Here is a 13,382-nt window from a genome sequence, read left to right as displayed (position 1 = left end):
TTTTCATCTTCTAGATCACTTTCAAGATGTCCATGGGGATGTTGGAATGATTATCACACAGCTCTCCATTTCTGGCTGCAGGCTCTGGAGATTCTTTCTCTGCATTCAGTCAAGCTTGCGTTCCCTAACAATTCCTGGTAGCCCGTCATGTTTTCTTAGGGTAGAACAGTAACAATGAAAACATTACCAATGACACAACTGCCCAGCCCACAAGGGAAAGAAAGAAGAAGTTTTTTAAAGTTTTTAAATATTTGTCCTGCTTTGCTGCAAGAGTTGTGCTGCACGCACAGTGGGGAAAGCCAGGAGAAACTGCAGTTGGTGGCACATCTTGTGACCGAAGCTGCTCCTCGTTCTCCAGGAAAGGTTCTTGGAAAGAGCAAACAGGACTGTGGAGAAGATTCTGGGAAAAGTGAAACAGCTTTTAAGAAATGAAATAAGAATGGAAAGAAACAATCCAAGATGTTTTATTTATTTTTATGCTCCCCTTTTCCATCTTGCACTACTTTGCCTTCCCACTAGTTCCAAATGGATCTTACCTCTAAGATCCATGACTTGGCAAGTTTTAGACACTCTAAAATACCATGAGCAACACACAGTTTGCCTTCCTCTGTATTTTTTGGAAAGCAGTGCTGGAGAGGTAAGTGCAGTGCTTGGGCCAGGTACAAATTCTGCATTCAGGGAATGTGCTCTGATAGTATTTGACCCTCAGCAGGGACAATGCACAGCATCAACCGAGGGGATTCCTGTGCCGCTGTGCAGGAGTCCAGACTCTGAGTCTTGGCTGAACACGGCAAAGTTCCCGTGTTTGGACAGGTTCAGGGGCTGCCCCTTGGGAGCGTATGGCTTGGAGAGGGGGCAAACAGGCAATGGATAAACGGACACAAGGACAAACGGCCCCAGCACTTCAGTTGCAGCGGCAGCAGCGGCAGGAGCGGCAGCAGCAGTGAAAGCAATGAAAGAAGCGACTCTATCGACTCCCTCTTCCTTGTCCTCTCCCTCTCCCGCTGTCCCGCACCCTCTCCCGGTCTCCCTTTCCCGGTGTCCCCTCGTCTCCCAGTCTCTCTCTCTCCCCGTGCCGGGCCGGGCCATGCCATGCCCCCAGCCCACCCCTGGCCCTGGGCGGGATTGCCCCATCCCCGGCCCCAGGCGTCCCACTGCGGTCTCACCTCCACCTGGCTCTGGCTGTACTGGCGATGGCGCTGCTGGGCAGGCATCAGTGCCTGGGGCTGGGGCAGCATCAGCTGTCTTTGGCTCTGCCCGGCCCAATCCCGGCCCCGGCCCTGGCCCTGGCCCCGTCCCCACAGAGGACACATATGGTGCAGCCCCTCCCACCACCTCCACTGCGGCATCCCCGGCCCGAGCTACGCTGCCAAGCAGCGCAGCCGCCGGCCCCAAGGCTCCCGTGTCGCATTCCAAAGAGCGAGCACCTGGGGATCCCGGCTCGGGGCACGTGACGGGCATTCGGGGGCCGCTGCTGGCCCAGGCCGAGCGCTGACAGCCGCGTCCTGCCTACAGAGAAGGCGCAGCAGGGCCTGAAGGAGCAGTACCGGCTGGGCTCGCTGCTGGGGCGCGGTGTCCTTGGCAGCGTCTTCTCAGCAATGTGACTCTCGGACAGCGCCCCAGTGAGTGGCAGGCCCAGCAGTGGGCGGAGGAGGAGGGGGCAGAGGAAGAGGAGGAAAAGAATGGGGCTTGGCAGGGCAGGTAGTGAGCTCAGCTTGCTGCTCCCCTTGGCTCGCAGGTGGCCATCAAAAAGATACCACGGAACTGCATCTGGCACTAGGGCAAGCTGGTGAGTGAGCAGGGCCACTGGTGCCTGCCGGGCGGGGATGAGCTGAGGCCTGGCAGGGTGGAAGCCGCCGGGACACCTCAAGGGGAAGCAGCCGTGGGGCCAGCACAGAGCATCCCGGGCTGGGTGAGGGGTTCCTCAGCCCTGGCATGGCATTGGCCCCCACTGACGGCATCGTGATCCTCCCACAGCCCAACGGCACCAGCGCACCCCTGGAGATCGTGCTGCTGGACAAGGTGTCCACTGGCTTCCCTGGCGTCGTCTAGCTGCTGGAGTGGCTTGAGCTACCCAACATCTTGATGGTTCGGGAGCGGCCAGAGCGGTCTCAGGACCTGCAGCATTTCATTCAGGCCAGCTACCATCTGGTCCCTGGGCATTGTGCTGCACCAGATGGTCTGTGGGGAGCACCCTTTCAGGAGGGGCCAGAACATCAGCTGGGACCATTGGCTCTCACTGCCCCAATGGCTCACTCAAGGTGGATCCTCAGTTCTGGATACAGGGGGAAAAACATTGCTGGGCGACAGTGGGCTCAGGAGCATCCTGCTGTGGCAGCTGCTGAGGAGGTGGCACATGTCCTGCTCTCCTCCAAAACAAAGAATTGATGATAAAGTTTAGGCTCAGCTCTGAGCACATCCAGCATGGCCTGGGCATGGGAATAGTGGGGCAGAGCCAACAGGAGCCTTCTTCAACTGATGGGTGATTTCTGGTTTCTCTGCCCACAGTGCCAAGGTCTGATCAGGCGGTGTTTATCCACGCTGGACTTGGAAAGGCCCTCATTAGAAGAGCTGTTCTGTGATCCTTGGATGCAGGATATTCATCTGCCATAGAAGAAGGGAGAGAGCCACAGGCCCACTTTGATGCAGGGCCCTGGTAAGTTAGAGCTCCACACATGCCTTGGCAGTCAGAAGCAAAGGAACCCAGACCTTTTTTGTCCTGCCTGTGTCACTCCACCGGGATCATGGCATGGGAATCACGCAGCCCTTGTGCTGGAGCTGAGCTGCTCTGCCCAGCACTGGTGGCTGCCATCCAAGCTGCTTTTGCTTGTCCTGGTTCCCTGACAGCTGGGTGACACGATCCGTCCTAAGGACGTGATTCGTGTAGGTTCTTTTTCACTGATCTCAGGGTGCAAAAACTGACACGACAAGGGGATTTGCAGTAAAATCAAAATACATGTACTTTTATTAAATAGCCATAGCAAAGATGCGTTAGAGAGAGAGGGGAATGAAGAAAGGGAAAAGAGTAAGGAAAAGAAAAAGGAAGAGAGGGAGGGCAAGGAGGTATATAGCTACCAGACGTGCGGATGACAAAGTTCCTCGAAGTCCGGTCAACAAAGAGGCCTGTCGTCTTCACGTCAGGGGAGATCTTCAAGGTATCAGTCAGGTCTAACCTTTTTTATAGTCCTTTTGAAATGGGGGAAGGGGCCCCATTTCAAAATAGTCTATTGATAAAGGGTACAAGGAGTCCATCAGTAGTCCATCAGGAACAGGTGTCGTCAGCAGCAGATGTCGTAGGCAGGAACCATTGTCTTCTCGGTCCAGTGGTCGCTTGCAAAACTTGCTCCGGTCCCCACGCATACCTTCCCTCACCCTATGGTGGGGATTTCAGTCTCAGTCCTTGAGGGAAAAGAGGGGAGCTTTTCCATGTAGGGGTCGCACGTCTCAGTCCTTGATGGGAGAACCTCTCCCATCTCAGTCCATCTGTCACGGTGGTTGATGTACGGTGAATGGAGGGTCCTTTTGTGGTGACCTCCGGGAAGGTCATTCCAGAGAGAAAGTCCAGCCAAGTCAGAAGGGTGGAGAAATTCCAGCACTAGCGTTGCTAGGTGATGCAGGCGAAGGAGAGCACACTGCCCCTTCTTGGGTGCAGTGTTCCATGAGTTGAGCAAACACACCTGTAGGCAATAATCTGGCTTGGTGGACCAGACAGACCTGGATTTTCAGAGCAGGATCTTTCCCTTTCCCCGGTGGTCTTGGCTTTCATGACGATCGAGAGGCAAAAAATGAGGGAAGTTTCGGACAGACTCTCACACTGGGGCCCTGGGCACAGCCCTGAGAGCCTGGTCTGAGCCCAGGGAAGGAGAAGGAGCCCCTGGAGAAGCTGTACCAGGTGGGAATGCTGCTGCTGCTGGAGACAGCGAGGATGACATCAAGGATGACAACCTCTTCCTCCACCTGGCCACTGGCCAGCTGAAGATGATGGACTTTGATTCTGGCACTTTCTTCAAAGCCAGGCTCCACAGCGAATTTGCAGATGAGTCCACACCCAGGGAAATGCTCCCAGATTTGGGCATTGCCCAGCCTGGCTGGGAACCAAAGGTTCCCCCTTGGCTGGGGTGGATGCAGCTGATCCTTCAGTCGGCTGCCCAGCTGCTTTTGGCAGGGCTGGGGGATGGGCTGGGGTGGGTACGAAATGGGAGTGGGCTCCTGGCCCTGCCAACAGCCCCCAGCACCCACCGTGGCCTGGGCTGGGGTTGGAGCTGGGGCAGCCAGCCTGACACAAACAAACCTCCATGGTGGGAGCAGAGGTGGGACTCCAGAACCTGTGCTGGGGCTGCATTGCTGTGCAGGCAAGGAAGGGCTTGGGCTGCTCCACTGCCCTTGTTTGCTTTGGGATCACTGTTATTTTGTGGGGCAGTGCAGGGGGGAAGAGAGAAAGTGTGGGCTTCCCTCACCCATGGCTGGGTTTTTCCCTAGCATGTAGGGGTTTGGCCTTCTTCAAGGCCCTGACAGAGATACAATTTTTTACCTTTTTTCTTGTTTTCCCTTTTTGTCTCTAATCTCTTTTCAATAATTTGTTGTTTGTTTTTCCAGAGGAAGCATTCTAGGTGGGGTCCAGTCTGGATCAGGAAGTGCTTGGGAGCAGCTGTGGTGTGGATGGGCCGTGCCCTTGGAGAAGGCTGAGGACATCGTTTGGGACCAGCTTTTCTTCCAGCCATGGATGGCGTGAGGTGGGTCCCTGTCTGCTTGGCAGGGTAGGATCAGAGCTTTTGGGAGATGGCAGCGAGCACAGGAGCATCCTGCTCTGGGCAGCTGCTGAGGGCTGGATGTGCTGTGGCTGGCTGCAGGCTGGGCACGTGTCCTGCCCTCCTGCTCTGCTCCCTGAGGCAGCACTGATGGGCAGCTCTGGGTACAGCTCTGGGCACAGCTCTGGGCACAGCCAGCATGGCCTGGGCACTGCAGGCATTGGGACAAGGGGACAGGAGCCCTCAGCTGACGGGCAGTTTCTGGTTTCTCTCCTTGCAGCCAGGCTCTGCGGGTGCTGAGGCTGCTCTGGGCTCTGCCAGGGCTCTGCTGGAGCTCAGCACCGGGCCAGGATCAGCCAAAGAAGAAATGGTGTCACCTGCAGCACCGACTTGCTTGAGCATTTTGGCAACACAGCTCAAGTTTGCAGAGTGTACATCTCCAAGGGAAAACATGACACCCCCTGTAGCCATGATATTTTAGTGAAAAAGCCTCTGCTGGGATTTTTCCTGTCCTGAGGAGCTGAGAGCGTCAGGAAAGAAATGTAAACAATAACTATCTGCTGCTGTGGAAGGCCACAGGTGCATCTTTCATTGGTCCATGTGGATTGTTTTCAATCAGTGACCAACCACAGCCACCTGTGCCAAGGCTGTGAGCAGTCACAGGATTTTTGTTATTCATTCCAATTCTATTCTTGTCTTTGTAGCCTTCTGATCTTCTTCTCTCTGTTCCTTTAGTATAGTTTTAATGTAGTATTTTAATATAATATATAACATAATAAATCAGCCTTCTGATGAAAATGGAGTCAAGCCTCGTGTCTTCGCACAAGGGGCAGCCTAAACAACAACCCCCCCCAAAATAAACTTGTTCATAGCTTCAGAAATGAAATCAATCTGGGATGACCCCAAATACAATTTCTGAGCTTCCTGAAGTTGTAGCTCAGCCCTTCTCTGAACAGTTCTCTCCCCCACCTGCCTTTTACTTCCCAACTGCTCCCTCTTTTCCCCCAGTGAGTTCCCAGCCCATGCCAGTCTCCATCACACTGTTGCCTTCCTTGGTGCCCCTCACCACGAGGAAGGCTGAGCCACAGGCTTAGGGACTCATCCTGTCACTGGCTGAGGAGCAGCAATGTCTCAGAAGTCCAGTGGCATTTTAGTGTCATTCAGAGCCACTGACCAGCCCTCAGCTCTCCTCACTGCTGAGCTCCCACTCCCTTTTTCTTGTCCTTGCAGCAGGATGAGCTCTTTGAATCTCCTTGAGCCAGCCCACTGTTCCCAGCTCACGCACCCACCTCAGTGAGGCTGAAGCTGAAGATACTCTGTCTCCTCTGGCACACCAGTCCAGTCCCCTGTGCGGGGAACCCCAGTCCCAGAGCACAGCACACAGCAGTGCAGTCCGGGCTGGAGCAGTTGCCCTGCAGCCCTGGCTTGGCTGTTTGTGGCAGCTGAATGCTCCCTGTTTCAGCTGTCCCTGCAGGATGGCCCCTGGGCAGAGCCCAGCCGGGCTCCCACTGCAGCCCCTGCAGCTTGGGGCAGACAGTGCTCCCAGAGCTGAGGTTCACGGGGAGCACCCGGAGCTGTGCCTTGCACTCTGCTGCCGTGTGTCACAGCACAGGCTGGCTTGTACTGTGTGACTGTACCAGCCCCTGGTGTGACTGACAGGGCCTCGCCCACTCACATCTCTCCCAAGGCTGCAGCATTTCACTGGCCAGAACCTGAAGGGGCGTAGAGATCAGACCAATGACATTTTCCAGACTGGGTTTTTCAAAGGCCCTTTCTAAGAAAGGGCTGGAAAATAAATGCTGTTTGCCACATGGACATTGGGGTGAGTGGTCTCTTTGTCTCCAATCCACCCCCCTGGGCCAACGTTACAGCCACTCATCCCCCTCGTGCCTTCCCACTGCCTTGTCCAGTCAGGGCTCCTGCAGCCCCTCATCCCTTGGTGGACCCGTCCCCACAGGGTCTCCCCCAGCCCGGCCAAGCTGCTCAGCAGCAGCACTGCAGCTACACAGGAGCTCCAGAGGAGCCCCATCAAGAGGCACCTGGGAGCCCTCAGCAATCCAGCCAGCAACACACTGCCAGGAGGACATGGATGGCGGTTCCTGCCTGGGACAGGGCTTGTGGCCATCTCCAGGCACTGGTCTCACCGGAGTCCAGCAGCTCCGGCCCCTGCCCATCCGCTCTGTTAGCAGCACAGAGGCTTCAGCAGAACCACCAAAGGCCAAGGGGCTTCTGGCCACTTTCCCTGCAACACTGCACGCCTGGGCAGCTTGCTGAGCCCAAGCACCCTTTTCCCCCTCTTCCCCCATGCCCTGCAGACCCTGGGCAGCAAAAGAAAGATCCTGGGAGTCTGTCTATTACAACACATCTATATTCATTTGCTACAGAAAAAAAAAACAAAAAGAAGAGAAGAACAATATTAAAGAAATAGAAAATCCCCGCTGCCTCGGGTGGCCCCAGCAGACAGAGCCTCTGTGATCAGCTCTCTGCAGAGCTCCAGCAGCGCAGGCAGCTCAGCCCCGACAGACGAGGCCGTGTCCACCGTGCCCTGCAGAGCTGATCCTGCAGCCTCTGGAAGACAGAGTATCGCTTACTCTGCAGTGCCCGGAGGACATCCAACGTTTGAAGTGCCGCGTCTGACACGGCACTGCTGATGTCCTCTGCCAGGTGTTCAAGGGCTGAAAGAGAGAGGAACAGAGCCATGGTCAGATCCCAGAGCTGAGGGGACCCGAGGAGAGCCCCCTGCCAGGGCCATCCCAGCCCGCTCTAGCCATGGCCAGGAGGGAGCAGGGACCAAGGGGCTCAGCCCGAAGCTGCTGGCCACGAATGCCCCAGGTGGCCCTGAAATCTCTGTGTGCTCTGCCCACGCCGGCCCTGGTCCGCACAGGGAGCAGAGCCCTCCTTAGCCGGGGCAGGGCTCGCAGCTGCCCCCGCCAGCCCCCGCTGCCAGCCCGCTGCCCTCACTCACCGCTGCAGATGAGCTGGAGCTCTTCCCTCTTCCCCCTCAGGTGCCGCCCGGCCATGCCTGGGAACACAGAGCCTGTCACGGCGCCAGCGGCACAGCTCCCTGCCAGCGGCGCTGTTGGCGCTGTGGCCACACGCCCTGCTGGCCCGGCAGGGCTCAGCCCGGGCCACGCCGCACGCTGCCGCCCGAGGGCACGGCTGCCAGAGGCCGGCAGCAGCGCCGAGCCCAGGTGGAGCTCCGGGGTGCCGGGCCCGGACGGCGCTGCCGGGGCAGCGGGCGGGGCTGGGGCCGAGCTGCGGCGGGCCGGGGAGGGAGTCCGGGCTCGTGGCTCACCCGTGAACCTGATGGCCGCCGCTCGCAGGGACTCCTGTGGGTTCCGCAGGTACGGCAGGGCCCGGCGCAGGTGCTCGGCCGCTCGGCTCCTGTCCTCTGCCAGCTGCAGAGAGCGGCAGCAGGGAAGGCTCGGCGCGGGCTCAGCCCCTGTGGCGGGCGCTCCCTGCGCCCAGCCCTGGCCTCCCCTGCCCGCACAGCCCTGAGGCGCGGCCAGCAGCCGCTGGCGCCGGGCTCTGGAGGGGGCAGAGGGCCGGCTGCTGCCTGGGGAGCCGCGGTGCCGCCCCGGCCCGCAGCCCCGCCGAGCCGGGGCTCCATCGGCCCCCAGCTCGGGCCCACAGGAGCCTGGAGAAGAGCCCGCGCGGCCTCGGGGTGCAGCAGCGGGCAGGGGCACAGCTGCCGGTGCCGCACACTGAGCACGGCGCTCAGGGGGCTTCTCCAGGCTGAGGCTGGGGCTTCCAGGCCGTCCTTACCAGGCACTTGGTGAACTTCCACAGCTTCTTGTTCTTCAGCTGTTTTTCAAGATCCCTCCTCTTCAGGAACTCGGCCACACAAAGCAGCGTTTCCTGAGAAACCTGGAGAGCAGCAGAGACACGGAGATGGCCCCACAGCCCAGGGTGCAGGACCGCGTCCCTGTGCCAAGGCCTGGAGGAGGCTGCAGCCCGGCAGGCGCCAGGGCAGGAGGCAGCCGAGCCTCCTGCCAGGGAACAGCAGCAGCCCATGAATCCTCACCTGTGCCACAAGCCGATTCTCATCATGGCAGTGGAAGAAGAGTGGCAGCAGGCTCTGGCGCAGGGGTGTCTTCAGGGCCTTTTTTTCCTTTTTCTGTGGAAGAGTCACCAATGTTCGGAAGAGGAGTATGGAGAGCACCTGCACCTGGTTATTGTCCTGTATGAAAGGAAGAGAAAAAGACCTCAGCATTGGCTGCACGGGGCTCAGCTTGGCGCAGGCCTGCAAATCCACAGGGCACAAAGTTTCTGGGCAGCACCCAGTGGTCGTGGCTGAGGGCAGAGAGCCTTACGTGGTCAAAGAGTGGCAGGAGCGCCTCAACCAGCTGCAGTGTGATGGGGCCGGCTATCAGCGTGTCATTGTCCAAAATAATAAAGCTGAGTAGCATGACCGTCATGCAAACTATCTCTCCATCTGTGTCCTGCAGGAGCTCCACAAGGCTTTCAGTCAGGCTCCACATTTTTTTGGTCTGTTCGGAACACAAGTTGGTGAAATGCCATCCTGCTGTGGCAGGGCTCAGAGGCCAAAGGCCTATCCTGAAGCACTTGGGCAGCTGAAGCGGGAGGCAGGAGAGCTGGGAGCAGCTGCCCCAGCACCCAAAGCCCAGCCAAGCCCAAAGGACTGCATTGCCCAGCTTAGCCCCTGCCCCCTTCTCACCATGGAGGGCTCGTCAGTGAACTCGAGAAGGGCCCTGAGTGCCAGGCGACGCCTCTCCCTGCACTCGCTCCGCAGGTGCCTTGACAAGATTTGCAGGACTCTCTTAGCACCGCGTTCACTCAAGTCCAGGAACTCGAGGACCTGAAAGGCACAGGGCAGTGACAGGGGAGCCGGCCAGCAGGAGCTGGAACCGCACAGGGCTGGGCCCAGGCAGCAGCACAGGCACGGGCGCCGTCCCAGGCAGCTGCGGCTACGAGAGGGCAGAGAGCTGGGAGGCAGCGCTGGCCATCAGGCTCACCTCCGCAAGGAAGGCCAGGGCGGGCAGCTCCCAGCGTGGCTCCTGTGTGCTGAGCAGCCGGAGCAGGTAGCGAGCGATGCGGGAGCACAAGGAGATGGAGACACAGGACATCTCCCTGGCAGGAGAGAAAGTCACCAAGACTGTGGGCCATGGGGACAAAGCTCTGCCAGGACCGACTCACAGAGGTCTGGTCTTTCCCCAGCATCCTGCAAGGGACCCTGGGCTATTGGGGAGGTGGCTCCTTGTGGGCACCCTCCTCTCCCAGCCTTTTCCAGTCTGCTTGGCTGTCCCTCGGTGACAAGGCCCTCTGGCCCGCGACCATGGAGACTGTGTGGGGCACCCTGGGCACAGAGCACAAATGTCAGAGGCAGCGGGGAGAAGGGGGTCTCACCTGGCCAGCAGAGCCACGGCATAGTGGTGGGTGTCAGCACACAGCAGCGTGTCCCAGCCACACGCTGGTGCTTCCATCGCCACCACCACATCCTCGTGCTGCATTCGGCAGAGCAGGGACTTCAGGGTCCGCACTGCAAACCTGCGTGCAGAGCAAAGCCCCGGTCACGCTGGGAGCACTGGCTCCTGCCCAGGGACGTGGCAGGGACAGGAGGAATGGGATGGAGCACCTGTTGGGGCTGGCGGCAAGGTCATATTGCTCTTGGCATCCCTTCCAGAAGGTATCCACCTCCTCTGGCATATCCAGAGTGGTGAAGAACACTTGGAAGAGCAGATGCACAAAGAGGCGGGGGAAATACACCGTCACCACGTGTGGGACACAGGGAACCTGGAGGATCTTCCACATCACCACAGTGGCCTGCAAAGGACAAAGCCCCCTGAGACAGCGCTCAGTGCCGAGGTGTCTGTGTGGCAGGGCCTGAGCAGGGGAGGGAGAGGCCCAAAGAGGTGCAGGGGGAGCAGGACCTGGTGGCCCTGAAGCTGCCCCGAGGCCAGGTTTCATCCCAGCGCCTGAGGCAGGGAGATGCAGTGGGGGAAGGAGGATGGAGAGCTGCTGGAGAGGCGGCTTTGGGGCCAGCAAAGGCCAGTTGCAGAAACTCACAGCCAGGGCCAAGACACCCGTTTTGTCCCCATCGGAGGTGCACATGCTGTGCTCGGGCCAGCTCCCCAGCACATCCAGGAGTATCAGCAGCGCAGGCTCCGCAGTCCTGGGCGAGCACATGATGCTCTTCCACATGGTCAGAGCAGCTCTGTGGGGTTAGAGCTCTGTCTCAGGGGGGTCTGGGACACAGCACTGTGGCCTGGGCAGCAGCGGGGACCTGAGCTGGCTGCCAGCTCTGCCTCTGCCCACTGCCACTGGCCAGCAGCTCCCAGCAGCCCAGCCCTGTGGGGACAGGCCCCTGAGGGGCCGTGAGGGAGCATGGCAGCACGCTCGGGGACTGACGTGCCAGGGCTGGCAAAGGGAGCAGCCAGAGGGCCCTGGAGCTCTCTGTTGCTCAGACAGCTGGGACAGGCTGTACAGGCTGATGGGCTGGGGAGCCCTGAGTGCTCTGGGCAGGCGGGCCCCATACCTGTCACAGGATGGGGCCACACGCAGGAGCGTCACCAGTACGTCAGCGGGCTGTGCTTCGGTGAGATCCAGCAGGGTCCTGTTCAGCCTGTGCTCAGCAAACTGATTGGCCGTGAGCCACTGGTGGATGTACCTGACCATGGCGGGCACCTGGAGAAGGCACGGGGAGACTTGGACAGCTGCCAGAGGGAGGAATGTCCCCACCTTGCCCAGAGAAGTGCTTCCCATCCCACCACACTGCCATGGCCTCAAAGGCTTCCAGTGACCAGTGGGTGTTGCTTGGGAGGCCAAGCAATTCCTGGCAGGATCAAACCCTGGCCACGGGCTGCTTACTTGCTTTGGATTGCAAAAGCCCTCCTCTACCAGCATATCCAGCAGGGCAGCACTGGTCTTGGTTTTAAAGATGTGCGAGTATGCTCTGAGCCCAGTGCCCACGGTGCTGGTCTCTTCCTCCCGAATTCTCCTGATTAATTTGCAAACCAGCTGTAGGAGAAGGGCAAGAAACCAAAGGGATGTTCCACAGAATGCTCCAAGCATGGTGACAGCAGGCCCAGCCCAGGTGGGCATGGCTGCAGGTACCTGTGCTGTTCTGTGGAAGAGGCCACGGCTGGATTGCTGCTCTTGTGTGCGCTCCACGGCTGCATCTGGCAAAGAGCGAGCGCAGCCAGAGCTGAGGGGCTGCGGGAGAGGCCGGAGAACACAGCCCAGCCCTGCACTGCCCAGGCAGGGACAGCCCCGGGATGCCCCAGGGGATGGAGCACGGCTGCTGCAGGGTGTCTGCCTGGCCCCTCTTCCGTCCTGTCCATAGGCATGGCCCAGGAGATGGGGTGGGATGGGATGGGATGGGATGGGATGGGATGGGATGGGATGGGATGGGATGCCATGGGATGCCATGGGATGCCATGGGATGCTATGGGATGCCATGCCACGGGATGGGATCAGTTGCAATGGGATGCACTGGGATGGGATGGGATGCTATGACACCAAGCTGGCTGCAGGCACCAACCCTGTATCCCAGCTCTTGCACTCACTCTCCTGCAGTGGCTTGAACAGCACCACCTCTTCCATCTCCTGTGCTGGGGCAGCTCCAGGGCCTTCTTCCTCTTCCTCCACCCAGGCCAGCTTGGGTCTCTGCTCCATGTCTCTGACTAGATTTGTGGCTGCTTGCAGGAGAGGTGCCTCGGAAAAGCTCCAAGTCAGGAAGTCCTGCAGTCGTGCCTGGAAGGCACCTTCAAGAGCGAAGCCTCAGGAGGGCTACAGGACAGCACGTCCTGCACTCTGCTCTGGAGGGCTCCTGCCACAAGGGCAGGAGAGTCCTGTCAAGGATGGTGGTCTGGCCTCGAGGGCACTGGCGGCAGGGATGGGAGATGCCTCTGGGGCACCAAGGCCCACGGTCTGCCCTCGAGGGCACCTGCAGTAGAGAAGCCTCGGGAAGGCCACGGGTCAGCAAGTCCTGTGGTCTGGCCTCGAGGTCAGCTGCAGGAATAACACCTCGGAAAGGCTCCGGGTCAGACACGAACGAGTGTGCTGTGTGGGGCTCCTCACAGCACTGCTCTGTCCCGTCCTGTCCCGTTGTGTGCTCCGAGCACTGTGGAGTGTTCTTGTCGCCACCAGCTCCTATGTCACCACGTGTCACAAAGGGCTCTAGGACACCCGTTCCATGGCGTGGTGACCATGGTACGCCATGTCACAAAGGGCCCCTGCACACACCGCCCCTGCCCTGGAGCCACCCCCAGCCCACCCAAAGTGGCCCAGGTTAGGAGGAATCTCTGGCCCCAGGTGTCTGAGACAGCCTGACAGGGTCTTTAGGAACGGCTCAAACCATCAGCAAATGCTGCCCTTCTCTGCAGGCTCAGGGCAGCAGAAGGAGCCCCCAGGGCTGCCGACACAGCCCCCCTGGGAAGGGCACGGGGCCTTCCACAGAAGCTGGCACGGCCTCCTTGGGACACGTCCTGGCTGGTGGCCATCCTAAACCTGCGGGTGTGACATGGACAAGGAACGTGTGGGCCAGGGCACCAATGCTGCTCTGAGCCCTGGGGCCCGGGCAGCGCTGCCATCAGCAGGTGTGGCAGAGTCCCTGCCCAAGCAGACCTGCCACCCCTCAGCCCTGGCAGCACTGGTGCCCGTCTCCTGCCCCAG

General features: G+C 59.4%; 1 protein-coding gene and 1 long non-coding RNA gene across 2 annotated transcripts; one reads left to right on the top strand and one right to left on the bottom strand.

The window, feature by feature from the left end:
• Window positions 1-2,035: 2,035 nt before the first annotated feature.
• LOC135287446 (uncharacterized) lies at window positions 2,036-5,545 on the top strand. Its single transcript, XR_010351127.1, has 3 exons — window positions 2,036-2,656; window positions 4,597-4,733; window positions 5,029-5,545. It is a non-coding gene; the product is annotated as an uncharacterized LOC135287446 (long non-coding RNA).
• A 1,678-nt stretch (window positions 5,546-7,223) lies between these two features.
• On the bottom strand, window positions 7,224-12,841 carry LOC135287287 (uncharacterized). Its single transcript, XM_064400638.1, has 13 exons — window positions 12,275-12,841; window positions 11,823-11,887; window positions 11,577-11,726; window positions 11,245-11,393; window positions 10,776-10,923; window positions 10,345-10,532; window positions 10,116-10,256; window positions 9,725-9,839; window positions 9,427-9,567; window positions 9,062-9,190; window positions 8,773-8,928; window positions 7,793-8,003; window positions 7,224-7,423 (listed from the first exon to the last, which is right to left on the bottom strand). Exons 1-13 carry the CDS (start codon window positions 12,381-12,383, stop codon window positions 7,224-7,226), a joined length of 1,902 nt encoding a protein of 633 aa, XP_064256708.1. The 5' UTR covers window positions 12,384-12,841.
• Between the last annotated feature and the right edge of the window lie 541 nt (window positions 12,842-13,382).

Source organism: Passer domesticus, chromosome 29 (assembly GCF_036417665.1).
Source record: "Passer domesticus isolate bPasDom1 chromosome 29, bPasDom1.hap1, whole genome shotgun sequence".
NCBI classification, from domain to species: Eukaryota; Metazoa; Chordata; class Aves; order Passeriformes; family Passeridae; genus Passer; species Passer domesticus.
This window is presented reverse-complemented; position numbering and strand designations above follow the sequence as displayed.